Source organism: Dermacentor albipictus, chromosome 5 (genome assembly GCF_038994185.2).
Source record: "Dermacentor albipictus isolate Rhodes 1998 colony chromosome 5, USDA_Dalb.pri_finalv2, whole genome shotgun sequence".
Classification (NCBI taxonomy): Eukaryota; Metazoa; Arthropoda; class Arachnida; order Ixodida; family Ixodidae; genus Dermacentor; species Dermacentor albipictus.
The window spans coordinates 151,735,389-151,762,717 of record NC_091825.1 but is presented as its reverse complement, the minus strand read 5'-3'; the positions used below and the strand labels follow the sequence as shown (position 1 = coordinate 151,762,717).

General features: G+C 43.1%; 1 protein-coding gene across 1 annotated transcript in view; it reads left to right on the top strand.

Annotated features, from left to right (window-relative positions):
* Window positions 1-17,269, top strand: part of Klp61F (Kinesin-like protein at 61F) — a 58,675-nt gene extending 41,406 nt beyond the window's left edge. Inside the window, exons 18-24 of the mRNA XM_070539197.1 lie at window positions 99-160; window positions 1,771-1,870; window positions 5,243-5,326; window positions 9,080-9,398; window positions 13,294-13,433; window positions 13,647-13,727; window positions 16,481-17,269. Of these exons, the coding sequence (XP_070395298.1) occupies window positions 99-160; window positions 1,771-1,870; window positions 5,243-5,326; window positions 9,080-9,398; window positions 13,294-13,433; window positions 13,647-13,727; window positions 16,481-16,573 (879 nt within the window). The 3' untranslated portion in view covers window positions 16,574-17,269. The remainder of the gene's footprint in view (window positions 1-98; window positions 161-1,770; window positions 1,871-5,242; window positions 5,327-9,079; window positions 9,399-13,293; window positions 13,434-13,646; window positions 13,728-16,480) is intronic.
* The last annotated feature ends 10,060 nt before the right edge of the window (window positions 17,270-27,329 follow it).

Below are 27,329 nucleotides of genomic sequence, written 5' to 3'. Positions count from 1 at the left end.
GCTGATCCTGGAGTTTCATAACTCCATCTTTAAGAACTGCCGGCTGAGATTCTAATAGATATCGTATTTGAGCGTTTTGTCAATGTTCTTGTTTGCAGATTAATGGACTCTCTGCCAAGGTTTCAGAAGCAGGCACGGTGCAGACATCGGCCATTAAGAGGTAAGTTCCGTAAAAACCGGACTATAGGTCAGACCGGCATATAGGTCGAACCCCCAACTAACGAATTCTCAAAACGAAAAAAACATATATATTTTTCAATGTAAAAAGTACCGAAAGACATGACACCCTTACCGTGAAACATATGTGACTCAGGGGGTTGCACAATGGTGACAGTATTTCTTTAAATGCTGCTTGCATGTGCACCTGGCCAAGTTTTTAGCGGTATTGCGCGACCATCGACCCGCGTGCTTGTCAGCACCTTATTAACGGCGCTGAGCAGCGAAACAAACGAGATACGCGAACGCGAGATACGATATAGGTACGAGATACGCGATAACGAGAAACCATATGCCCTTACTTTCGCTATTTCGCCGCTCCGTGCCGTGATGACAAAGTGCTGACAAACACGCGGGTCGATGGTAGCGCGATACTGTTAAAAATTGGCAGGGTGTACAGTACACAGAATGGCATGAAGTGCGCAAGCGCTACTCCGAATCAGAGCAATGCCTTTGATCAGAGTCGGATGACGAGTGCTTCTCGCTGCCCAGTCCATAGGCGCGTGCGATCTCTACCGCTTTCAAACGGATGCATTCGGCAGTCACAGGCAGCGATCTTACACGCAGCTCTCGGACGGACTCCGCAACCTTGCCTTCTGGTTCTACAGTCCGCTGCGATCCGACACGAAATGACGTTTTCGTTTGGTTGCTGCAAGTTGCAATACGTTGCTTTTGCCACCGCCACTACCGAATGCTCTTTTCGGATACTTCAAGTTCGCGCTGTGCTGCCAGGTTGCCGCGGACTTCCGCGTACTCAATCGTCTTTTTCTTGAAGGCGACGGTGAATTGACATCGGCTTCCGCTCATTTTGAAACAAAATGAAAATGCAGCCTTTAATTAATATAACTTTGCGACAATGGAAACGCAAAATGCCGGTGCCACAACATCGCCACGCCGCCATAGACGCTGCGCTGCTGCTGATGGCGATGGCGGCTGTTTACTTCGCCAATGTCCGGTATATAAGTCGAGGGTCGACTTTTCGCGATGGTTTTTTGAAAAAAAGTTCGACCTATATTCAGGTTTTTACGGTACTACGAAAAGTCCCCGTTTTGGCATTTTACAATGGATTCCTTCAGAGCATTGGTTTTGTTTCACTGGTAAGTGTGTGTATATGTGTACACATACATATACAAAGTTGATATTCCACTGCTGACACAGCAATTTCTTGCAGCTTCACAAAAGCTTCGCAATTTTTAGGTGTCCTCATTAACACAGCCTCAAGTTTGTATTTGACGAAGGTCTGCTGAGAAATGACCTATGGAATCTGCACTGATTGCTAACCAACACTGAGGAGTGACTAGCAGTGACTGCATTTGCTGTTCTTTGCAGCATTGCTAGCAGCAGCGCGCAGGGACTACTGACACATTGCATGTGCAACATGTTTTGTGGTCAGCAGGACATACCTAGAGCACAGCTCATGACACCACATGTAGTTACCAGTTGCCTGCAACATGCTTAGAATGGAGCTCGCTTCTACGATTAGGGTTTGTAGCTATTAGAGGTTGCACATTTGTGCAATGAGTGGGCTGTGAATTCACTTGCCCTTATTTTCAGCAATGCTGAATCGCTCGTCAAGTCCTCGGGGGGCCTTGTTTCCACTGTGGCTGCTCTGCACCAGGACGGCGCCAAGGCAGTGAGCGATTGCTTGGCTAGAGTAAGTAAACCAGTAACATTCATGTGTAGTTGGCCACAGATTAAAAATTCAGTGGCCAATGCACCTCAAAGGCGATCACTTCATGTATGCCAACCAATAGTCTTTAATTTCTCAATTAGTAGTGTGCATATGTGCTGTCTTACCTTGTCGCTGCATGTACCTCTCTCTTTTTCGTCTATAGGTGCATCTTTTAAAGCACTAGAATTCTGTCTAAACAGCATACCGTACAAAGCACATACTGGCATGCAATAGAACATCAGTTAAGAGGAACCTTTAGCTCGGTCCCAAATACGACACAGCTTATTCAAATACATGTTAAACGCAAAAACGTTTCTCTGAGATAACCCCTGGGTTGATTTTAATGAAATTTGCTGCATTTGAGAAAGTTAAATTCTAGTGATTGTAGGAAGTGCTATTTCGGTTTAGGGCCTGAATTTTGTTTAAGATATTTTTAAAATTCGAAAGCTTGAAAAATAAAATAGATGCATGAAGTTTACAAATTCATAGCTCTGCATCAAAAACGAATAGTGTGGTTCTGTAAACAGCATCCATTAGATTGCTGAAAGTGGACAAATTCGATAGGTCATTTTATATATTATGCAAGTTTGCTGCGTTGTTTACAAGGGTTTTGCAGAAGCTGTATTTCCATATTACTACATTTTTTTTATTCATGTGTAACATTTCAATTTTGTCTGCTTTAGACGTACTATTAGATCCAATTCACAGAATCGATATCATTTTTCAATCCTGAATTATAGTTGTAAACTTGATAGTTCTGTATTTGAAAATTTTGGATTTTTTTCCAAATTTTAATAAAATACTTACGACCTACATCGCAAATTTGAAGCCAGCAGTCACTAGATTTTAAGTTTTTCTTTTAAATGCAACAAAACTCGTCAAATTCGGTGCAGTACTTGCCGAGAAAAACTAATTCTCCTTTTACAAGTATTTAGATAGGAGCACCCGAGCTAGCTCCCTGTTTTAAGTGCAATGCAAGTATCCAGAAATATAGTCGATTCCTTTACAAAGGGTACAAATGCATCTCCTCCTCTACTTTTGCCGTGACTGTGCATGGCTGATCATGTTGTGGGCTATGTGCTTTATCTTGGGGTTAATCTGCAGCAACTGCAAATGACAAGCCAAGATAGTGCCTTGATGCAGATTGTGATCCCATGTGTCTAGTGTTGGCAGTTGCTTAATCAAGTTTCTGAGCCGTGGTACGGAGTTCTGACAGTGAGTGCTCGTAGTCAAAGCGAGATCTGTTGACGTTTGCCTGAGTGATGTTCGACATTGATAAATCTATGAATGTTCCTCCATATAGATCTTTTTAAAATTGTTTTTAATTTGTGGGTGCTATCTGGTGACGACTGCTGGCACTAAGCGAAGTCAGCGTGCTCTGCCATGCCTCCAAGATTTATGATAGCAAATCACACTCGCGAATTGGATGCCGTGAGCCACACTGGTAAATTACTTTTGGCATGATCTGCACTGCCTCTCTGGCACTCCTAACCGGTTTGTTGGCGGACCTTCTTACGATTTCTTTATCAATTTTTACTGACTAGATGCTTTCTATCAAGAATATCCTGGGAATTTGGCAGGTTATTTTTACTGCTGACTTTAAATCGCAAATTTCGTTAATTTGAGGTTTAAAGTTTTTCGTTGCTAGTACACCTTCGTTTCATGGAGGTTTCCTACTGTCCTACTTCCTAAATTCCTACTATCTATCTAATAGAATACAACCATTAAATACACTGCCTTTGAGCGCTGTAGAAGTGCTGCCATTGATGTACTAAAATATGAGTGCACTAAATCTGGCTTTTGAGCACTGACAACATTGTGCAGCCATCTATGTAGTACAAGGATAGTTCGTTCAATGAATTTATTTTGAAAACAGAAACATTGCCAAAGTTTAGCAGTATCATGCTGACAAGCTAGGCTTATCGAAAATGCTTATTGCATTAGAGAGCCAGTTTGCTACAAAATTGGGGTTACCATAGCACAGTCCCTGTACTCAATTTTGGTGTGTTATAGAACCCCCATTCATGAAACTGCCCCTCACCATGCCACATAACATATTTTGGTTATATGTTGGAAGTTGTTACATGCCCTCTAGGAAGTGTTCTACCGCAGTGCTTTTTCAAATTGGTTCTTTAATAGCCAAAATGGAGATTTCAGTGCCACGAACTCATGATTTCATGAGGCAGGCATCACCGCCAGTATAACTCTCTACACTTGCCCAGTCAAGCCTCCGCAAGCGAAATTCCTTCCCTGCGTTCTCCCATACCGAAGCTCGAGGATTGCGGGATTAATACGTCACGGGCCCTGCCTTTTTTCATCTCTCCCTCACATTTTTGCTGAGTTGCGCACCTACGGTGACCTAAGGCGTACCTGCGGCTGTTTTGTGGTATAAGTTGGTCCTACAAGAGGATAAAGGTGCATGAACGTGGCACTGGAACACGGTACAGTATTAGTTTTGTTCTCTGCATGCGTGATTGCACGATGTAGAAACAAGCAGACGAAATGGAAGTACATTTCTCTTCCTGTGATGCCAAGCAACAAAAGAAACATTCCGACATTTGGTTTGTGTATTTTATTACTACTTCAAACTTTAATTCCTCTCTTGAAGCAACAGGTTACACAAGTAACTGATGTTGCCTTGAATAATTTGTGTCGCAGGTTACTATGAGCAACGTCACAACATGTACAGTGCTCACGGAATGAAACGCGACACGGAGCATTTAGTAAAACCCTGCATACGTGCAAAGTACGCGAGAGCACCATGTCATGTCGCAAGGAATTTGGTCACCAAAGGTGACGAGGACTCTGATGTAAGTGTATGCACCGAAATTACGTCGATGTGACACGAACTACAGCCGGTGGAAACGAAAGTATGCGCATTACTTAGCCCTAAATTGACGCGTTTCATTCCGTGAGCACTGTACATGTATGTAGGCGCACTTGCTGATGTGTCATTCCCCCCCCCCCCCTTGTCTCTTGTCTTCGAGTGCGGCACCTGCGAGAAGGGAAAATGGCATTCAGTTTGAAATTACAGCTTTCTGTGCCGCGTAGCGATGTAATTATTAGCAGACGTGAATGTGAGCATGCATTGTATGCACTGCGCATATTGGCTCAATATGGCCAGACCTGGTGAGAGGCCCTTTAAGAGCAAAGGTCCCATCATTGAAAATAGATTTAAAGCTGAGATCTAGGTTTCAGGAGCAAGTCTGTTTGTAGTTACTCTTAATGTCAGTTTGGCTCATTGCGAACCGGCAATAATTTGTAACCGCATTGTTGCCATCCTTGCATATGGCAGCTGGTGCACTCTACATTGTACCATCCTGTTAAAACATGTTATGTGCCCATTTTATGCAGGCAGAAGAGGCCTCCGGCAGCCTTTCCAACATCCATAAGGTTGTGGAAAAGAGCATCTCTGATGAAGTGGCTTCGACATCTGCAGTGAGTTTTTTTATATTCTTTAAATATAATCTTTAATTTAGATAATAATAATGTAATTTTTATTTATGTGATGTATATATTTTATAAAATTATATAATTTTTAATGAATTATAAACTATTTTTAATTTTTATTGAAGTGGGGAGTGTGGCCCAGACTTTGTATACCTTCTTTAAATCCTTGAACACCCTTAAATTTGAAAAGAAATTCAAGGGCCCTTGAACCTCCTTGTAAATTCAAGTGCTCCTTGAAAACTGGGTATATGTATATGTTCTCATATATTCAAATTCAGTGCTACCGTATTTACTCGATTCTAAGCACCCCCTTTGTTTAACGATCGCGATGCCCAAAGTCAGGGGGGTGCTTAGATTCGAAAAATCTGGAATGTCCCCCTCCCCCCTTCTCTTTTCGCTGCGACATTGCGACGAGATGGGTGTGAGAAATAACATTTTATTTTGCAAACATTCAAAAGAAAAATCGGTGCAGACAGTAAACCCACTGCTTGTGTAGGATGCTCAGTCACTATCACTGCCACTCGTGTTCGTCGCACCGCTTGAACCGCTGCTCTCGGTATCCCACAGCAGGTCGTCTTCCGTTCCGTCGAAGTTGTTTGTGGTCGAGCACTTCTTAAATGATTTGACCACAACGTCCACTTGGACCCTCTTCCACGCATCCGAAATTCACTTTGCGATAGGTGATGGGGACGCTTTCTGCACTTTTCGCGTTGGCGTCTTCTTCCGGTCAGGGTTTCGCACCCACTCTTCGTACACCTGTCGGAGATTGGCTGTGAAGGGCTTGTTGACTGAAACGTCGAGGGGTTGCAGCACTGGCGTCATGCCACCCGGAATCACAACCACGTCGCTATTGATGTTCCGAAGCTTTGTCTTTACCTCCGGGTTCAGATGGCCGCGAAACGCGTCCAACAGAAGCGTCAACCGCGTGCCTGCAGGTCTGCCGAGCAATGATTCCAGAGCGAGCAAGCGCGTTTGGCGGCTTTGGCTATGCGCTCTTCCTAACAAATAGAGGGGTGCTTAGATTCGCATGCAAACTTTTTTCTTAACTTTTTCGCAAAAATAGAGGGGGGCTGCTTAGAATCGCAGAAATACGGTATTTCATTTTGCTCACGCTTCACACCTTGTACTCAATGCATTGTTCGGCATGTATGTGACCACTCCTGCTTAAGGCCTCTAACCAGAGGCTGGCAGTAATCTTGAAATAAATAAAAAAATAATATTGGAGGCGTCCTTTAAACATTCAAAGTAACATTTCGCACAGCGGCTTGCACAGGGCTTGCACTGTCTATAGGCAAACAATCCTAGCTATGTTTTCTTTTGAGATTGCTGCTAAACAATTGCAATGTGCAGTGTCCACAGCCACCAACGGCAGGCTTGTTTCAATCACTGTTCCCATTGTGGAGCTAGACAAAGCCAGATCAAGTGACCAAACCATACCACCATTTTGCTGTTTTGGTGGTAGTTCATGCCGCAGCTCTCGCGGCCCCATTTTCAAGCCCTAGGCATGCCTTGTGGCAAGTAAGCTACAGCCCTTTTTGTTTTAACGTGAAGAGTTGCGTTGGCTGAAATCGGGCACTACAGTCGCCGACTGATTTTCCGGACTCCAAAAATTCAGACATGTTCGATTATTCGGTCTGCTACGCGGCACCACCATTCTCCCCATAGACCATAGTGTATAACAACTGTCGAAAGTTCGGACACCTTGCAACCTCTCGTCTAATTTTTCGGACACTCCTTGAGCCAACTCGATCGGGAGCACCATGCACCGACTCTGACCGGTGCATGGTTCGACTTGCTGAATGCCATTTTTGTTTTGAACGGAGCCTCCTTGCTGCCCCACGAAGTGGCGCTACTGCAAATCCCCACTCATTATCGTTTCTGCCTGGTTCGATAGAGTGGCTCTACAGCAGTTCCGGTTTCAGCCTAGTAAGCCATGTCAAGACAATCCAGCAGCTGATTTATTTCTTCGCGCACGACACTGCGAGTAGGCCACGTTTTTCGTTTGTGCGACTGGTGTCGGCATGGTGGTGTTTGCTTTGTGTGCTGTGTCGAGGTTGCGGTGATCCAACTCGGCATACGGAAACATCGCGTCAAGTGTCAAACGGCGCCGACAGTGCCCGCGCAGACTGTGCTGGGGATTGCCGGCAAGTGGGTGCGGGGAGGCCTAAGATTTGTCGCCTTCCAATGTGCTCCCTACTGACGTGGAAAATTTTCTGCCAAGGCCTGCGCAGTGGTTGCATTGCGATTCCGGACACCGTCTCATTTGACAGTTTCACAAGTGCTAACACTGCTGTACTGATATGCGCAGAACTCGACGGTGGTGAGATCATGGGTCAGGTTTCTGCTGCACCATGTGCTATGCTGCCGTCGCGTGTGGAGCGTGTACAAGCAGTGACTGTGCTTTCAGCCGCCTATAGTGACAGTATGACCCTCTCAGAGATTCAGGCTTATCTGATTGCACGTAAACGGAATAGTGTGCAACGGTGTGTTCAATTTCTTCAAGCCTACTGCCGAGCCGGAATAAGTGCGTGAAAATAAAGGATTTCATTTTCGTTAAACCGTAGTTGGCCGGAGCTCGGAATAAGTACGTGCTAAATGGTAGTACTGTTTAACCGAAATAGCACATCAACCACTTACCTGTCAAAAACAGAACTCGGGGAGGGTGCGATGAAAGAGAAAAAACGGGCAGTATTTATACACTTCGCACAACAAAAGTCTGTTATTTTCGTTTGATGCCGCAGCGGCCTAGCAGCGACAGCGGCCTCAAAGTGCTGCAAGGCAGCTTTTCAGCCAGCCCCCTCTTCTCGGCAAACATTCGCATGGCAAATTCTTCGTTGGCGTTACGTATTCTCCGTGCACGCGTGCGGTAGCGCTGCAGAACTCGCGGGGCGCCTTTTTTATTGCGGGGCGCTGTTCTCGTCGCGACGATTGCATTCATGAGGCTGACGTAACGCGCAGCTTCTGCCACTGTCTGGCCTGATTGCCCGTGCTGTCGCTTTCCGTGTTGTCCTCATCACTGTTGCTAGCTGACACAAGTAAATATGGCATTTTCCCCAGTTCCTGGCCCCATGTTGCAATCAATGCATTTTTTAATATTTGACATTAAGGAATACATTAATATTTGACATTAAGGAATGTACGATTTATATAATTTTGAAGAAAAAATTTTTTGCTTAAAGGCAGACGTGCGCCTGTAAGCCCATGTAATGAACATTGCCCCAGAAATTGGTCACTTCCATACTGTGCGTTTCCCATCCAACAGTTCAGCCTGGTGTGCTGGTGTCGTTTGGCTGGTGTAGCAGCATGCCTATTCCTCACTTTCTTTCCCTTCTTATTCCATCTAGTGCTCAATGGACCTCGCTTTTGACAGCCTTGCACAGTATGTGCTCATGCGTGCATGTGCTACCACCACTGCAGGCAGGCTTTCATAATGCAATTGACGTTCAGCTTTGCATTCGATGCTGCTGTTCTGCACTTGTGTTTTTATGGACTAGTCTTATTAAAGGTGATGAGAACAACTTTTTCCACTCTTGATGAATTCATGCTTTGCACTGTAACTACTGGATCAAGTGATCCGTTCATAGTCCTTTAATGTACTGAACTGCATGCAGACATCTTATTAATTTCCCCGTTTCTCTCCTCTTCCTTACTCTAAATGTGTGAAAGATGATCTACTTCATTCCAGTGTATCCAGTAGTGATGTGTTTCCAACAGTCCTGTTCCATGTTTCTTTTGTTTCAGACTCTAGTTGAGCAGAAAAGAGTTGCTGATGATAGAATGGCAGCCTGCATAAGGGGCATATCGGAAGCTGTCGCTGCTGGAACAGACGCTGCACAAGGTCAAGCTGACAGAGCCAAGGCCTTGACTGGAGACTTGGAGGCCACAGAGTCGCACAGCTGCGGCCAGCTTTTGTCCATGTGCCAGTGTGGCACTGAGCAAACTGCACAAGCACAGGACATTTCTGAAGCTCTTCGTGCAGGCATTGCGAACAACATGGCAAAATGCTCCTCGGTGGTCTCAGACTTCTTCCGGAATGACCTGCAGGAGTATGTCCCCACTGGTAAGAGGGTGTTCCTTTAACATGCATTGTATACTTTTCTTAACCCTTCGAGGGTCAATGATGTCCCTAAATATACGGCGCTGCAAACAAGTTCAATAATGGCCGATGCCGTATATTTACGGCGCCGTCTGTATGTTTAAAAAGCGCACCAATTTCCTAACTTTTCTGTCATGTGCTGCCGCTTAATGAGAATAAAGGCCTTTTTTTTTTGCCTGCATCCCTTCGTTTTCGTTGCATGGTTTGTTTTAGAACTAGTTTGCTCCCGTGCGTCTATATACTACCAATCGCGCATTGGCGCGCGCACATACCGGCGGTGGTTTGGGTTTTGTTCTGCGGGAGGTTTCGGCTTCTTGCACTTGCAAAACTGATGGCGATCTCGTTACTAATCGCTCAAAGGGCGACCGCTCGTTTAGTGCTCACAGGGGTGCGCATAGGAAGGATGCTGCTATGCATGCGTTTCCGTTGCTTTTCTTTTTCTCTCTTTTCTTTTTTCTTTTTATTTAACGTGAAAACTAATTGCCTCTGGTTGAAGATTAGAGGAAGTTTGTCACACGTGCTTTTTTGACGGGCACACAACCACAGTTTTCTTGAGTGGGCGCACCTACGCAGTTTGATTACGGTATGGATGTACATATTAGTGTAAGAGCAGGAACATTTGAGTGTTCCGAATTATTCTCGTGTGCACATTTTCAAGGCCTTGAACTATGTGTATAAAAATGCATCAAATTTTTAATTCTTATAAGTTTGTTTCCTTTTTGTTGCTATTCATGAATGAAGAGTACATACATACCAATGCAAAATATTTTTTTTTCTCACTTTACGGTCACCCTAGAAAAATTGTGGTAAGTGTTTTTAGAAATAAGTCCCTAAGAATTGAAATCTGCAATAAAAAAAAATCGACCCTCACAGGGTGAAAGAATGCATAGGTTTCAGTCGGTTGGTGGTGGTACATTTCATTGTTTTTTGGCTCCAAGTAGGAGATGAGGACATGCAAGTAAGAGACGAGCTTGTCTGCTCTATTCCACCTCTTTCCGGTATTCTCGAAAAAGGCAGCAGCAATTTTTTATACTGTCCAACGTATCGGGAATTGATCACTGAAATCTGGGGCCATTTCATCAAATCACATCATTGCTGTTAGTCCCATTCTACTTGTGGCTTACATTTTTTGTGGACTAATAGACTTTTGATGCGCAAAAGAAAATTTTTTTTGTTCATTTACAGGTTAGTGAACATGTTAAATAATCGCACCGTTTATCAAGGAAACTTGTATAGCGATTTTTAAGAGAAATAACGAAACTTGCACTGTAATCTCCTAGTAAGAGCATTTCACATTGCCCAATTTATTTATCCAAGAATTTTTAACTGCTAAGCAAATACTATTTCCGTATAATAAATACAATGAATAACCAAAGGACTTCTTTAGCTCTCTGCAAGCTCCATTACTTCTGTTCAGAGATGCTTTCATTGTACAAACACTGAACAAATTTGAATCCAATTTGCTGCATTGAAGAGTGCTAAATTCTATTGACTGTGGGAAGCAGTTTTAATTTATGGCCAGGGATTTCAACAATTAGTTGTCGAAAGGTGCAAGCTTTCTGCCTGAATTCTTTTGCAATTTCATTTTCCATCTCCACAGCTGTGCTCTAAAAATATACAGTAGACTTCAGTCCTTTTGACTCGAGTTAAATTTTTAGGTTCTTTAGGTTTTTAAGTTTTAGATTCAATCCCAACTGGTGCCCATGCATTTCTAGGGGCCGAAACTTTCATTTAATTTTCTCCATCCTAAAATTGGCCTTTGCTGTACAACTTCAACTTGACCAGTCAGCATGCACACACCTGAGCATGCGCCCTTTTTGGCCCTTCTTGCGGTGATTCCACAGGCGCTGCCATGCGATGTGTCCATTGCTTGCCTCAACTGCCCCCATTGTCTCAATGTTTACCATGGGTGCATATGACATCGGTGCGGCTTAGCAAGCCTCTGTTTCAGGAGGTATCGGAGACAATCACTTGGTGGACGATATGAAGCTTTGGCCACAACTTCACAGAACATGCCAAAGCGCTTTGGGAACCGATTAAGCCATGTCCAAATGGCACAAGCAGTGCTTGTTCTGAAAGCGGGGCTAAATATGTACTGCAAGCTACCCAAACGTTCTGCTCCTGAATTGAATCGGAATTAGTGCTTTGCTCAGTAAATTTCCTCAGTGCAGTCGCCACCTGGTTATTTTCTGCCCGATCACTCGCGGGTGTGCCCAGTTTCGATAGATTTGTTCTTGCTGAGCGGAAGGCTTGAAACGTGGCTATTTTGTACATTGTAATGCTTTGTAGCAAAAGATGTATTATTGCTTGTAACTCGCTTACTCTTCTGGATTGCCACAAACCATTCAGCTTTGACCATATGTGCACTACCGGTGCAGTCCCTCATTTGTTGTGCATATATGGTGCACGTATATTCAAGTGTGTACCCATTCACTTATTGACATGTTGGCGATAAAGTTAGCATAGAGTTGGGGGAGAGGTATATAGATACTGTATGCGAAACTATGACAGAAGCGCTATTCCTTTTGTTGTTTAATGAGCGGTATTCACTCTTTGCTCTTGCCGACATTCCAGGGCTAAAGCACTTTCTTTGAAGGTTAGTGAGTGGAAGAACGCTGGTGGATGAGCAAATTTCTGTATCGTCGTGGAAAGTGCCGGTAACACGTACGAACAGTTGCAGCAGTGGTCTGCGAACTTGGCCACACATTCATTCCATTCCTTAATATGCCAGTCACTATTCTTGCGCTCAACTACTGCACATGTCTTCAATCCAGCATGATTGTAGCACAGTGCGTTAGTGAAAACTCAGTTGCATTTCTGAAAGCTGATCATAACCATTACTGCTTCCAACGTGCTTCTGTGCGTATTCGTGCACTGACGCTGAGGCGTTTACAGTATTTACATGATGGCTACACACGCCTTCCAACCCCCCCCCCCCCCCCTTTTTTTTTCCAAGAAAATTGCGGCTGAAATTGCCAACGTGGTGCAATTGGACATGAAACCATAACTTCCTTCATAACGATTGTATGCTTTACAGCATAACCCTGTTGTACTGCGGCAGAGCTGACTTCAAAAGACTGTGTGGCGAAGCTCGCTTTAAAATCCGGCCGCCATTGGGCAACAATTTTTCTAGCCAACGCATCGGGTGTGCATTAGATTTCTACTTCATTTAGGAGCTGTGATGTCATTCTGACATTAGTTTTATACTTTGGACACCTGGAAGACAGACCTGCGTTTGCTGAATTCTAACACGCCACCAAGTCAAATACTGCCGAAATGAATCTGCAGTATGTTCTGGTATTTTCTCTGCACCTTTTTTAATTCAACCTGGGGGATAATTCGATCAATTTCGGCGGTCTATATTCGACTATATTGCAATCTTATGGAATGTTATACATTCTAGTTGTCTACTTTAGACTATGTAAGTTTACAGCCTTGGTGAAATTGTCACAATGTTTATACAAGCTCTGCAAATGTTCCTGGATTATTTGCATAATTTATGGCAGTTAATGAAAGATCATTTTGTTCAATTTCCACGTTTTAGTACAAGCAATTGACAGTATGATGATCTATTTTTTTATTGCGGAGTTATAATTCAGAAAAAATTCATGGCTCAGATAATCAGCTCCCTAGTTAGTACATGGAAAGAAAAGGGCAAAAATAAACCAAATTTGTTTCATCAGTTCCTCAGGCACTAAACAAATAGCTTCTTTGTTCCAGCAGATAATTGGATGGGAGTTCTCTATGCAAAGCTTCCATTTACTTGGTACTTCACTAGACTGTCAGCCCGAGTGGTACCTTACCAACGAATGTGTTGTACGCTCTGCTATAGTATGCAAACTTTCTCTTTGTCTGCCAGGCTGCACTCCTCAGAGACGGGAATACCAGTACCCGATGGAGTTGGCACAGACGTCGCCTCATGAGCGGATCCTGAGCAGGCTCAGGACGGCCACCGATTTCAGCGCTGCAACTCGCCTAGCGCTGCCTACATCTGATGAGGTAATTGCATTAGCGTGTGTGTACAGTAGCCATGACATTGGTCATTGTATGCTAATTTGCATCATCGAGTCTGTTTTGGTAGTTGTAACTGTAATCCCTTAAAGTCAAATATCATGTCTGCTGAACTTTTGTTCACTTCAGGGTGTGTGGATGTCATCTGTTCTTGCGTGTGCAATTGTCAAAGTTATGATTACAATACCTCTTTATTTACAGAATGACCTGACTGCACCACTGTCCAAACTTCCTTCATCTTCAGCATCATCTTCGACGGAGTCGCTGGCCTCTAATCCAGCGGTAAGCTTTTCCAAAATAATTGTACCTTGCCTTTAAAATATACTTGCTGCTGTGCAAGTAAATGAGTCATTGAACCAAACATACTGTATTTACTCGCCTAATGATCGCACTCGCGCAATGATCGCACTCGCGCAATGATCGCACTCGCGCAATGATCGCACTCGCGCAATGATCGCACTCGCGCAATGATCGCACTCACGCAATGATCCCATCCCTGAATTTTGTTGTCAAAATTGGCTCTTTTTTATTTCTTGTGTAATGATCGCACCCCGAACTTGCCGCAGCGATATGTCGTGTGCCAAGTCTAGCTAATAATTGCGCTATCTGTCGAATGCTATGCGAACAACTCTTCAAGACAAACCAAGCGGTCTGCACGCACCATTCATTCTCAAGCAGATGCCCCATTTCATTACTTTCATCACTTTCCGCACTTCCATGACACACAAAAAAGAGCTACAACCAAACTCGCCTTTATATGTGTAGGCTTGATAATGGCTGTGGTGAACAACAAAAAAGGCGCCTTTCGATTCTTCTCGTCGGCACTCGTGGACACGCAACAAATCGCGAGCGGCAACAATTGCAGCCACGTTTAAACTGATACGTTAGGAGTGTACCCTGTTCATACGCCGATGCTTGTAACGCGGCTGAGATATTCGTCCACCCTTTGTGGAAACCTGCTGTATTAGGATAGTAGTGAAGACAAATGCCGCAGTTTCCGCAGCATGCCCACCATGTGTTCCTATGTCACTGGCAGCTAAGCGCGCCCATCTGTTTCTGTCCCCTCAAAGTGGGCATGGCAACATTATTGCCGCAAACTTGCCGATATTAACGATATAATAAGCCGATATTAACGATATAATAATAATATTAACGATAGTAAGAGCTGACCGGAGCAGATGACAGTTCGAAACAAGTGGTCCGGCTGAAGCAGGCGCGAGTACGGATAGAGCGGTTGGGCGGGTCCGCATGATACCAGTTTCTCATGCATATGCCACTGTAGGAGCCACTGTTCTTGGTCTCCTCCACTCGCGGCTCGCTTGCCAAAGCAGCGAGCCATGAAAAATTGGCCCACGACCGATCCCTCCCGCGGCGCATGTTTTGCCGGTAGTGTGGCTGGGGCACTAAGGCACGATGCAGAAACAGCAACCTTGCCATTTGAGACAGGGTGAAAGTTCCACCACAGTTTCATTTTTTGCTTGCGGCATTGAGGGGTTTCTCCTACGCCTTTCCTCTATGGTGGCATCAGAGCAATGCTGGCTGGAGGCGCCGCCGCTCGATTTGGCATGCTGCTGAGCATTGTCGAAGTGCGCTATGTTCTAATCAACCGTCGTAAATGCTTGCGCATTCAAATTGCTGGGCGTTTTCACCTATTGAAATACGCATAAGTTTACGGGACCATGGTCTCGGTTTGAATAAACTAAGTTCGTATTCAAATTAACTAGATTACACTGTAGTTCGTTGCATGTAAACTCTCCCTTCAAAATGCACAAAAATTAACGAAACTGAAGCTGGCTGCGGCAGTTACAATTTTCATACCAAAGTGATGTCCAATCATACTTTTCGTATCTTACTTTTTGTTCCTGGCACTTTCCTGCATCCAGCTCAGTTTTCATCAAAGAAGTCGCCTAAAGAGCGAAATGCGACGTAGTTCTTTCATAATGAAGCCCGCTGGTTCCAAACACCTGCTATTTCGAAACTACGAGTGCAGCCGGGGAGTGCGGCAGATTGACATTTAAGACAAGGAGAAAAATGGGAACAAGGTGAAAGCAGGAGCCAACGTTTCAACAAGTCCATTTGTCGAAACGCTGGCCCCTACTTTCACCTTTTTCTCATTTTGCTCTTCATTATATTCAATAATTTCAATGTCAAGGTTAGTAGGCTGGGCTTAGTTTGGTTGCAGTAATGACATCGGCTGTAGTTGTATCTGTTTCCTAGGACAGCAGCACAAAGCTACTTGGGTTTGGGCCCACTTACATATTTAACCCACCCCCTCTTTTCTTTAATGGGTCTGTTTTAGCCATGTGGCTTTACCATTGAACTTATGGAGCAAAAACGCTTGTATGTGATTCTGAAACGCATGCTTGCAAATCGCATGCAGGGGACCCCTTGACCACTTTCTTCAGAAGGTGTAAATAAAATTTTCTACTTGGTCTGCTTAATGCTTGAATTTTTTTAGAGTCCAGACATGGCAAAAATATGGTTATAGCAAAGCAATTTCAGATTCCCGCCGACTTCATTATAACTGGGCTACACTGTAGTATACATGGCTCTCAAATAGACCACTAATATGCGAGTAGGAAGGACTCCAGCAAAACCCTTGTAAACAATGTCACGAATTCACATAAGATATTATAGATGGATATATCAAATTTGTCCACTTTAGGTGCTCTAAGAGATGCAGTTTACAGAACTGTGTGCTTCCATTTTTCTTGTTCAGATATGTAGCTCTGCACCAAGAACAGATATAGAAGTTTATGAACTTACTAACTTTTGAAATTTTTGAAAATTAGCCTTATATTGTAGTGACTGTTTGATATGGAATTTACATTCAACTTGCTCTGTCAAATGCAACAAATTTCATTAGTCGGCCCTGTGGTTATCTCGGAAGAAAGTTTCTGCATTTTACATGTATATGAATGGCGGCATCGGAGCCGGGCCCTAGCTAAAGCTTCCTGTTAAGGTTATTTGTGCAGGGAGAATACAATGTTATTTTCTTACTTGTGGCATTTTCTCTCATTTCATTGATTTTGCAGCTGGACAACAAAGAAAACGTCGCCCGGGCTGCCAAGTCACGAAAACTGCCCAGAATGACTTCTAAGAAGCAACTGACGCAGCGAAATGCTTAGCACATTTTAACTACGTGAACCATGCATTTCGGTTTTTCTTTTTTTTTTATGAAAACTCGTAATACAGACTTTTATGCTTTTATTCATTGACGACTGCACACCAAGGTAAACTTACTAAAACCAAGAGTTTGCTCAGCATTGGTGCCTCTGCAACAACGCAGGTCTTCTGCAGCAGTCATTCAAAACAATCTCTGCTTGTGTCTGACTTTTCTTCATGTAGACTCCAATCAACGCCACCATTTCTTGTACTCTGAAAAAAAAAAGACAACTTCGAACAGTAAATTCTCAAATTAGATACGAATCAAACAGCAGATTATTTGTTTCCTATTCAAAATTTTGAATATTTACACATTTAGATGCTACCCATTGTTTGATGTCAGTTTTCAAGCGTAGAATGTTTTTGTGTGGCACTTAAAATTAAGATGTGCACACTTTTTGGAAATTCACGTCACATGAGTAAGCAGAAGCAGCAAGTCCGACTTAAAGTAAACATTACAACTGATGTATGTATGTTCGAATGGCTTTGTTCATAAATATGCTTGTAAGTTTTGCTGATGCACCGCTGTACAGGTGGATGCTTCTGTGCATTCAGTCATGCAGTTTCCATTCATTGTGTAGTCTCATCTTTATATATAGTACAGTTTTCAATCGTGACTTCCTGTTGATGTGCTTTTAATAAACTTCAGCTGTAATCTGTATCTGTTGCATTTTTTAGTAGAAGCATCTCGGCATAAGCCTAGCCAGAGGCTTAGCTGCTCGAGTGGCCATGGCTCAGAGTAAGCAGAATCTAAAACAGTAGACAAGTGCAAATGCTCGCTTACGGCATCTGTTCCCTGTTAATCCTTTTTAATGTGAGAAGTTAATCGGGAACTGGAAATGAGACCACAAGCAGCAACTTTTGCAGTCTTCTTTTTTCGGCCACTTGTATGGATCTCAATTTAGCAGTAATATTACATTGCTGATGATGGGTATTGCTGAGCAGCGGTCGCACAGGGAACATTGCACACGGTTTATTGTTGTCGGTGCTGTACTTATAGGGGTTGTTAACAAATTTTGTCTCCTCTTGCTTGTATAGTTACGGTTGCTTAGTTATTGGAACGATCAGCACTAAGCACAAGGTTGACGTTGAAAAACACAGCAAGGGAAGATTGTTGCTAATACATGGTAATTCAACAGAAGCTGTTGCAAATGAGTTGCAACCACTAGTGAGCAGAGCTGTTGCACATTAGTCAGTTGGTTTGACAAACAGGCTTGGAAACTTTGCCAGAAAGTTTTATGCCAGCTTGCAGGTATCCTGCAATAGCATATATTCTCCTAAACTTGGGTAAATTTGTTAATCAGCTTTAAGCTGAAACGGCAGCTTTAATATACTAAGTCCATGAAAACTGCTTGGTGTCCTTTGCAGCCTGAGCGTGCAACCAGAAATCTTGCACTTCACAAAACTTGTATTAGTAAATAATGCTTCTTCTATACCCCCACCCGTTCCAGGCAATATCTCATAATCCAGCAAAGAATCGCTAATTATACTGGCGGTGATGTTGCTGTGAAGCTTTTGCATCAACTTTTCTCTCCCTTCATATGCATTGTGGCAAACCCCACTTATGTTCATCTGTAAAGACAAACTGCACTGCATATAAAGAGGAACCAACAACTCAACCTAGAAACTTTTCAGAACCTTTAAGTTATCAAAGATACCCAAATACAAGAAACTTGAATTTGTGCATAAAAATTGGGAAGAGACCAGACCAATGCACATACATGGGGAAACACCAAGCACATTTGTATGCCAACTTAAGACAATCTGCTGTAAAATTTTCTTTGAAATATTTGAAAACTAGTGTCACACTTGCATACTCGCAGTGAGTCTCCTATTTTTGCAAACCTGAACAGCAACCTCTTGTCAATGGGAAGCAATTCCCAGGTGTCTGCCACTTAGGAATGTTTCGCGAGATGCCTTCCGACTTGCTCCCAAGTTGATCGAAGGCCGCATCAAAGTTTGTAGTACCGAACTTCGCGACAAGACTGTAGTGAAACACAAGGCCTACAATATGTTGCGAGAGAAGAAACATTGGTTGAAGGAAGAAATACAGAAGATGCTCGACGCCAGTGTAATCCGCCCATCATCCTCTACCTTCGCTTCTCCGATCACTATTGCTCCTAAAGGAGATGGCACATTTTGTCTCTGTACTGATTACAGGTAAGTCAACAAACTCTTATTTCCCTTTTCAATGCCACTTATCGACGAAATCTTCAATGAAACTGGGGGCTGTGAGATATTTTCTCACTTGGACCTGTGCTAAGGCTTCTGGCAAGTGCCACTGTCAGAGGAGACTAAAAGTTTTCTGCCTTAGTGACACCATTTGACATATATGAATATAACGGACTACTTTTTGGCTGGAAGAACTCGCCCAAACGGTTTCAGAAGATGAACAATGTTCTAAAGCCATATATCGGAACTTTTTAAAATCTTTTCATTGATGGCATCGTTGTGTATTCCAAGTCTGAGCAGGAGCCACACCGTACATCTGGCGAAGGTCTTGCAAGCACTCGGGAATGCCGATCTGAAGATAAATGAAAAAAAGAGTGATTTCTCTCAGCCCAAGGTCCTTTTTCTCGGTAGAGTGTTCGAAGGTTGCTACCAAAAGTACCAAACAAGAGTCTGTGCATGGGATTTCCACACTTAAGAAGCCGCGTGACCTTCATTCGCTGCAAGTTTTCTTTGGACTAGCAGGCCACTTCAGAGTTTTCATTAAGGAGCTTGCAAAGATGACAAAGTGCCTTACCGAGCTGACAAAAAAGGTTGTTCCTTTTATTTGGTCCGATGATTGTGAAGTTGTCTATCAAAAACTAGTGCGCCGCATCTCGTCTGACCCAGTACTAACATTACTGACTTCAGCCTGCCATTCAAAATTAACAAAAATTCATCACATTGTGGTACAGGGGCAGTGCTGTATCAGAGGGACTGCAGTTCTCCACTAAATCGCCAACTTCGAGGCTTGGGCTTTCAGTATTCCTACACCTTTACCACTTCTTAACTCAACTGCTCTACAACAAAGAAAGAGGCCCTTGCCTTCCTCATGGCAGTGCAATACATTATAACGTACATAGATGGCAGAAAATTCAAACTGTATACGGACCACCAGGCTCTGACCTATCTCCTCAGTCAGTCAGAGCCTAGAGGAAAGCTGGCGCACTGGATAAACTAATTGCAGCAGTACGATTTTGAGGTTATCCACTAGGCAGGCAATGGGTTGACGAATGCACATGCGTTATCTAGACTGGCGGTCAAAGTTACACATGAAGTGTTAAGCATGACAAAACTACGGGAAGGATGCGAAAGACTACAGTTTGCCAATGGAAGGTTCGTGGTACCGGAGACTCATTCTAAAAGTGCTCCACATGTACCATGACACTCCAGACTGGGAATGGTTTCTGGCGAACCTATGATAAGCTTCTACAGAGGTTAACGTGGAAGAATATAAAGAGAGATGTAGACAACTATGTTCAGTCATGTCACTTGTGCCAGGTAAATAAGGCAAAATACCGGCCACGGCCGGATGAGCTTGTATTGCCGCTTCACTCAGATGCACCTTTCGAAGTAGTACATGTGGACTTTGCCGAGTTGAAAAAGAAGAGCGAAGGTGTGCCCCAAACACAGTCATTTCTAGTGGCAATCAACCAATGCACGAGAATGGTAGCTGCACGCCCTGGAAAAGAGTGTTATTGCGCTTGACCAAGCGATGTTTTCGAATTTGGAGGTCATAGTCTCTGACAATGGACACGCATTCATGAGCAGAAAGTTTCAGCAGTGGGCAGACAGTCGCGGGGTTGTGCTGCGGCATGCACAACCCCTAAGCTAACGAATTGGCGGAGAGAGTTATCCGTGGTATAAAGCAGTTTAAGTCAGTGTACCCAAATTTCCGAGGAGGATGGAAGTGCTGCCTAGAAGTAGCCGTTGCACACTATAAAAGGCCACTTACCACAAGCCTTGGATGCAGCCCCACGTCGCTGCATATGGTGAAACGCTGAAACTGTCCGCCAACCAGGAGCTTGGAATTTCCGACAAACTTCAACTGAATGAACAAAAACCACTGAGGAGCGCAGCAGGTATCGTGAAGCAATGAAACGCCAGTTCAACAAGAGGCATCATGGACATATACCTGATATCAAGTTAAATGACCTTGTTCTTGTCCGAAAGGGACTACCAGGAACTGATGTAAAAATTTTTCCATTCTAAGTCGTGAAAAGTGTGTGCAGCAAGCTGTACTCAAGACTCTTGGGTATATGAACAGTGGACAATTGGAGGTTGCAGCGGTGAGCAATGTCCTTCCTTATCACTCCAGGAGGGGTGAGACTTGAAAAGGGGAGTATAAGGGAGAAGAGGAAAGGGTTGCACAGGGGCAGGGGGGGGGGGGAAGAGGAAAAAGTGACAATAAACAAGGATGGCTACCTTGTCATACTGACGTATCAGTTTTATTACATTAATCATTACAAATTACTGACCATGTAACTGCAATCAAAGGGGGCAGACCAAGCAAGAAGGACTTCACTAAGCACATTGCCTTCACTGCCTTTTTCATAGATCTGTACTGTTGACAGATGCATGCCACCTGTCGCACTTTTCTGGATAACAATGATGCTGTGAAAGACTGCCCTCTCAGGTGCCTTGTATGGGGTTGATTGCAATACCTTTTGCATATATCCACCTCTGTTTGACTCTTAATATAGACTTTTAGTTAATTTGACTCTGAATAGTTTTACTTTTCAGTTAATTTGATGGCCACTGAATGTCCCAGCTGACACCTGTAATTTTTTCTATGGGCCAAAACTTTCATTATTTCTATTCTAAAAATGGTCCTTGCCCGATACCTCGAACTTGACTGGTCAGAACACTTGCGCATCACCCAATGGCTGCAACATCATGACTGCAACAGCTTCAGCATCTGTTTTGGCGGTACTAGAGAGCATAGATTATCTATGTCCATTTGTCTTGTAGTTTAGGCCTCTAGGTATGTGCTTATGGTGGTGATGCTGTTGTGGTCATTCATGCCGTCGTCATCTCATTGCCATCGCACTGTTGCAACCCATTAACACCATTTCTGAAACGTCGCCCCATTGTTGTCATACTGCCTTCATAATTCTATTGATATTCCACCAAAAATGTTACGGGGTTAAAAACAGTCAGACGTATATTTACAGGATATTTACAATAATCGTAGTGGTTGACAAGATGGTAGACAGCGTGCGAAGTCCAGAGCGTCATCTTCTTCCGACCTAGCTGACATTTTCTTCGTCAGCGTGTCGCAACATTATTCTGCCTTAATTGTGCGGTCGATTGCTTCGTCATAATCCATTTGTCATATTGTCATCGTCGTGCCATTGTGGTCTTTCTATTGACATCATTCCAGCTTCCTCTTCTGATTCTCATCATACTTATCTCGTCATCTTCAATGCTAAGTGCATTAAGTGTAAGCTTTAGCTCGGGACCATCTCCAATTTTCTTGTTCAAGTACATCTAAATTGCATAAAGCTTTTCACAAAGCAACTGTCGGACAAATTTGAATTAAATTTGTTGCAGTAGAGCAAGCTGCATTTTGAATTAGGGCCTGCAATTTCTTGTAATAATTTCTTTTGTTTTAATTGGGAAGTTATACCCTTAAACATGTGGGGCTTATCTTGGGGCTTATTTTGTCCCACAACAATTATCGTCTGCCTAATAATAAAATACTACTAATAATAAAACTCTGCGTGTGCTACTTTCCTCTTGAGAATGCTACGTCACGCTGATAATGCGCATGCAGTTTGTGACTTGGAAGTACCAGGCTCGCAGCATTAAAGAAAGGAAATGCAGGCAAGACAGATGACGATTCTTGTCGCGAGACAAGATAAGCACTAGAGGGTGCAAACTTTTTGAAGTGTAGAAAAAGATTGCATGAAGGTAAATCTATAACTCTGCAACAAAAACAGATATTGCAGTTCTGTAAACTGCATTTATTAGAGAATCTAAAGCAGAAAAATTTGATATATGAATCTATGGCTTAAGTAAATTTATTACAATATTTAGAAAAGCTTTGCAAATGTCCTCTCAAATTAGTGGTATAATTTTATAGGGGTGGTGTTGAGGCTAGGCACACATGCCCAGCTACGACAGCTGTCATACATGGTGTCCGGCACAGTGTGGGGAGGTGCCTTCTTCCTTTTTGGTTTCAGATCTAATTTCTCGATCGCAATTGGCTCCTCGGCACAAGTGCAGAGGGGAGCCAATCACAATCCAGAAAAGCGATCGGCTCAATTGAGATCGAAAATGCCCCATGCGACTGGGGCGTGGGGTTTCCTACAATAATTATTGGATGAAGCTCTATGGACTGGGGTATTACAGTTACAAACTTGATAGTTTCATATACTGAAATTTTGCATTTTTCAGCAATTCCTTTTGAAGTTGAAAAATCTCTTGAAGTCACTATAGATTATAACTTCTTTTAAATTCAGCAAACTTCATTAAATTTGGTGCTGGTTGCAGAGAAAACCAATTTCTCTGTTCCTATGTACTTGTAGTCCCACAGCTAAAGCTTCCTCTTAATGTCAACAGTCATCATGACAGATTTTGCTGAAATATTAAGACCAGAAAGAAAGTGCCGAATAACACAGGTCTACAGCTATGTTTCTTGCAACAGCGTGTGTCAGTCCTATCACAGGTGGAATGGGCATGCACACGCATCCTGTGCAGCCATATATATGAAAGCCATATAGTAGCGCTGATTGTACTCTGAAGATTTCTCTATTACCTGATTGATGACATGGATGTCATCCATTGCAGAATATCCCTTCCTGAAGCCAGCCTAGCTGTTCCCTTGGTTGACTGAAGTCGAGTGTTGTCCTGATTCTATTGGTGAACATTTTATACAATACTAAAAGCAAGTTAATGGGCCTATAATTTTTCAATTCCTTAATGTCTCTCTTTGTGTGGATTAGTATAACGTTGACATTCTTCCAGTTCTCTGGTACACAGTCATGAGGCACTGCATATAAAGGGCTGCAAGCTTTTCATGCATATCTCCTCCATCTTTGATTAAATTGTCCGGCCGCTTTTCCCCAGCTCATGTCTTGCAAGGCCCTTCTAACTTCATCTCTAGTTATACAAGGAGCCTCTGTATCTTGTTTATTACTACTTCGTGGCTGCTCTGGGTACAGGTCAGTATAGGATCCTTCCGCTGCTTTTACTATATTTTCGAAATTTCTGATGATATTACCCTGCTTAACTTTCGGTGCATACATCTTGGCTTGTCCTGTGCCAAGTGTTCTTCTCACTGATTTCGTGCTGCATCTACTTTTTGCTGCTTCCTCAGTCTTTCTCATGTTATGATTTCAAATATCCCTTACTTTCTCCTTGTTGATCAGTTTTGGCAGTTCCGCAAATTCTATCTGATCTTTTGAGTTGGACGCTTAAATGCTTTGTCGTTTCTTTATTAGATCCTTTGTTAATTGGGAGAGTTTGCCTACTGGTTGCCTTGGTGCCTTACCTCCCACTTCAATTGCTGCCTCTGAAGCCAGCCTAGTTATAGTTTCATTGATCACTTCTATGTTATCATCCCTCTGTTCTAAGGCTGTATATTTATTTGCAAGCACCAGCCTGAATTGGTCTGCTTTTATGTTTAGGTTGGCCTGTTTTTTCTCTAATTTTACTCTCTCTCTCCTTGTATTCAGGGAAATGCTAGCTCTCACTACCGTATGATCACTGCACTTACCCTAACACTTCTACATCCTGCACTGTGTTGGGATTGGCAAAGAATATGAAATATCTTTCATTTCTTGTTTCTCCACTAGGGCTTTTCCGGGTCCACTTCCTGTTGCTTCACTTCCTGTAGAAGGTGTCCATTATTTAGAGCTCATTCCTATCTGTGAATTCTATCAACATCTCTCTAGTACTCCTAGAATTGCTTGTTCACCAGCCTGTTTTTTCCCCACTTTTGCATTGAAGTCACCCATGTCAGTATACTGAGTTTACACTTTTCTCATCGCTAATTCAACATCTTCATAAAAGTGTTCTTTCTTCATAATCGAGACTTGAGGTTGGAGTGTAGACTTGTACTACCTTTATTCCATACCTTCTATTCAGCTTTATTATGACTACTCCTACCCTCTCATTGATACTGTAGAGTTCATGAATGTTGCCCATTGTGTCCTTATAGATTAGAGGTCCTACTCCGTATTGTCTCTTATCTGGAAGTCCTCTGAAGCAGAGGATGGGGCCATTAGTCAGCACTGTATAAGCCTCACCAGTTCTAACCTCACTAAGGCCAATAATATCCCACGCAATGCCTGATAATTCCTCAAGGAGTCCTGCTAAGCTAGCTTCACTCGAGAGGGCTCGTGTGCGTTGAACATTGCCAGGTTCAGTTTGCAGTGGTGGCCTGTCCGGATCCAGAGATCCAGAACCCTCTGTAGCATCGTAAGTCTGACGATCGCCTTGGCGAGGTGCTCCGCAGCTGCTGAAGACTGAGGGCCATGGGTTAATTGTAGGGGTCATGACGGACGTAGTGGCTGAATGCTGCACCAAGGAGGCCAATTCCTGTTCTGGTGAGGGAGTGTCTTTGTTGAAGCTTAGTGGGCCTTGCTAATTTGGTTGCACCTGGACTAGTTTAGTCCCACTGGCTCTCGGCATTTTTTTCCGCCAATGTCAGGCACCACTCCAAGCCTGAAAATGCAGTGTACTGGAGGAGGATTCGAACTTAGGATGCACTTAGGATGCAGTCATGTTAAGTCTCATGGAAGCAAAAACAGGGTGGAATGTGTATGAAAGCGATTGTCCGAAAATATGGCCCCAGGGAGGTAGTTCATGAGTCAAAAAGACAAGCTGTCCAAGTGGGAAAATTTGGGCTCATGAAGTATTCTTTACATGTCCTGAATTTTGATTATCTGTTGGAATATTCCAATGTCTGCTCAATAAATTTCCCATAAAAGGGATGCACCCTATGTTTACTGGATAACAACAATTGACAAATATTAATGTTTGCAGCTTCGCTTTCTGTCTTGTTTAATCAGCACATTCAAGTTTTTTGTACGGTGCCGGTAAGATTATAAACGTTTTCGTTGATATTCTGATATCATTTAAATGATACATAAAACAAAGATGCATTCAGTATCAACAGCATTTGTGCCCCTATTGAAGTGTGTCACAAAAGTGTATGGAGTGTTACATGCTTTCCCTGTGGCTTTGTGCATTCTTTGCACTTGGCCCACATGTTGGTCTAAGCCTCCATATCTGCTGGAGAAACAGAAATGCCTTGTCAGAGCAGTGGAAGTTATACCAGAATTAAAGAAAGTCCTTGTAAAGGACAGTCATCCCAAAGTGTTCTCTGCGCAAATTGTTCACATTTTACAAAGTATTTGAAGTTGATGCAATGCAGGTAAGTATGTTCATCTTTCTAGTCATTCCTTAGCACTGTCAGTAGCTCTATAGCTTAAAGCTTCTTTCTTCTTTCTTTGGTCATGCAGATTGATGTGTACTGCGCAGTCATGGAGCCCAAAATAGCTGAGGTCATGACGGGATACAACTGCTCAGTAGTTGCACGAGCGTGCTTTCTATGGCTACAGATACTGTCACCCACGGCTCTAGCAAGGGGCTTTGATCCACCATGTTGTCAAGTCTAGTGCATTGTCTTTTATTTTCATGTGGGTCCCGCCCCCCTTTACTTAATTCTGACATCAAAATTTGCTGGACTACAGATTTTTTGAGACATTCAACTTTTAGTTGGTTTACTTTTGCATGCCTTCACACTGTTGAACACCATGGTTCTTTAGTAAGAACACGATTGATTTATTGGAGTGCTTAATTAAAAAAAACTTTTCTTTTCCACTTCTTGCCTTGTCGCAGCTGCTGGCTTCTGTTTTGCACAGCGTAATTCACTAGAATTTAATTTTCTCACTCAAATGCAACATATTTTACTCAAATTGGTCCAGTTGTCCCATAAAAGCATTTCTACATTATATATGTTTAAATAGGTGGCATCGGAGTTAACCTCAAGCAAACATTTTTTTCTGTTTGTTCATGGTCATTTGTGCATAATACATCTAGCATGCCATTCTCCTATTTGCAATATATTTTCCCTTTCATTCTCATTTTGCAGCTTGACAACAAAGAAAATGTCACCCAGACTGCCAAGCCAAGAAATCAGCCAAGAGATGCATCCAAAAAGAAATTGACACAGCAAAATGCCTAGCATGTATTTTAACCTATGATTATATGAGATCTTTTATGCTTTTATTCATTGACGATTGCACATCAAGCTAAAGGCTATGTAGACTTAATGTAGACTCCAACAAGTGTTGCTATTATCCCTTACATTTGAAAAAAGAACAGACAATATTCGAGACCATTGAATAATGAATTCTTAAATTGAATACATTGAATCACTTTGCATCCTTCCTTCTGTTTATGCCCACTGTTTGCACCATCTGTTCACATGTTATTGTGGTTCACTGTGTACGGCGATGAATGGAATGGATGCCAAGCAGCCGAGACCTCAATGTGCCCGATCATCATGCTCGTCAACATGAAAAGACTTGTCCGTCGGGTGTCTACGACAGGATTATGCATGAGTGCAAATTCTACTCTCCTTTCTCCCACATTCACCCCAGGGTTTTCTCTGTATTCCTCTGTGGGGCTTGCCAAGGAGTGGTTTTTCTCTGAATTCCTCTGTGTGGGTTCTATTGCTTACCTTTTCTTGATGTTATGGTGCAACGTGAAGGGACAGGA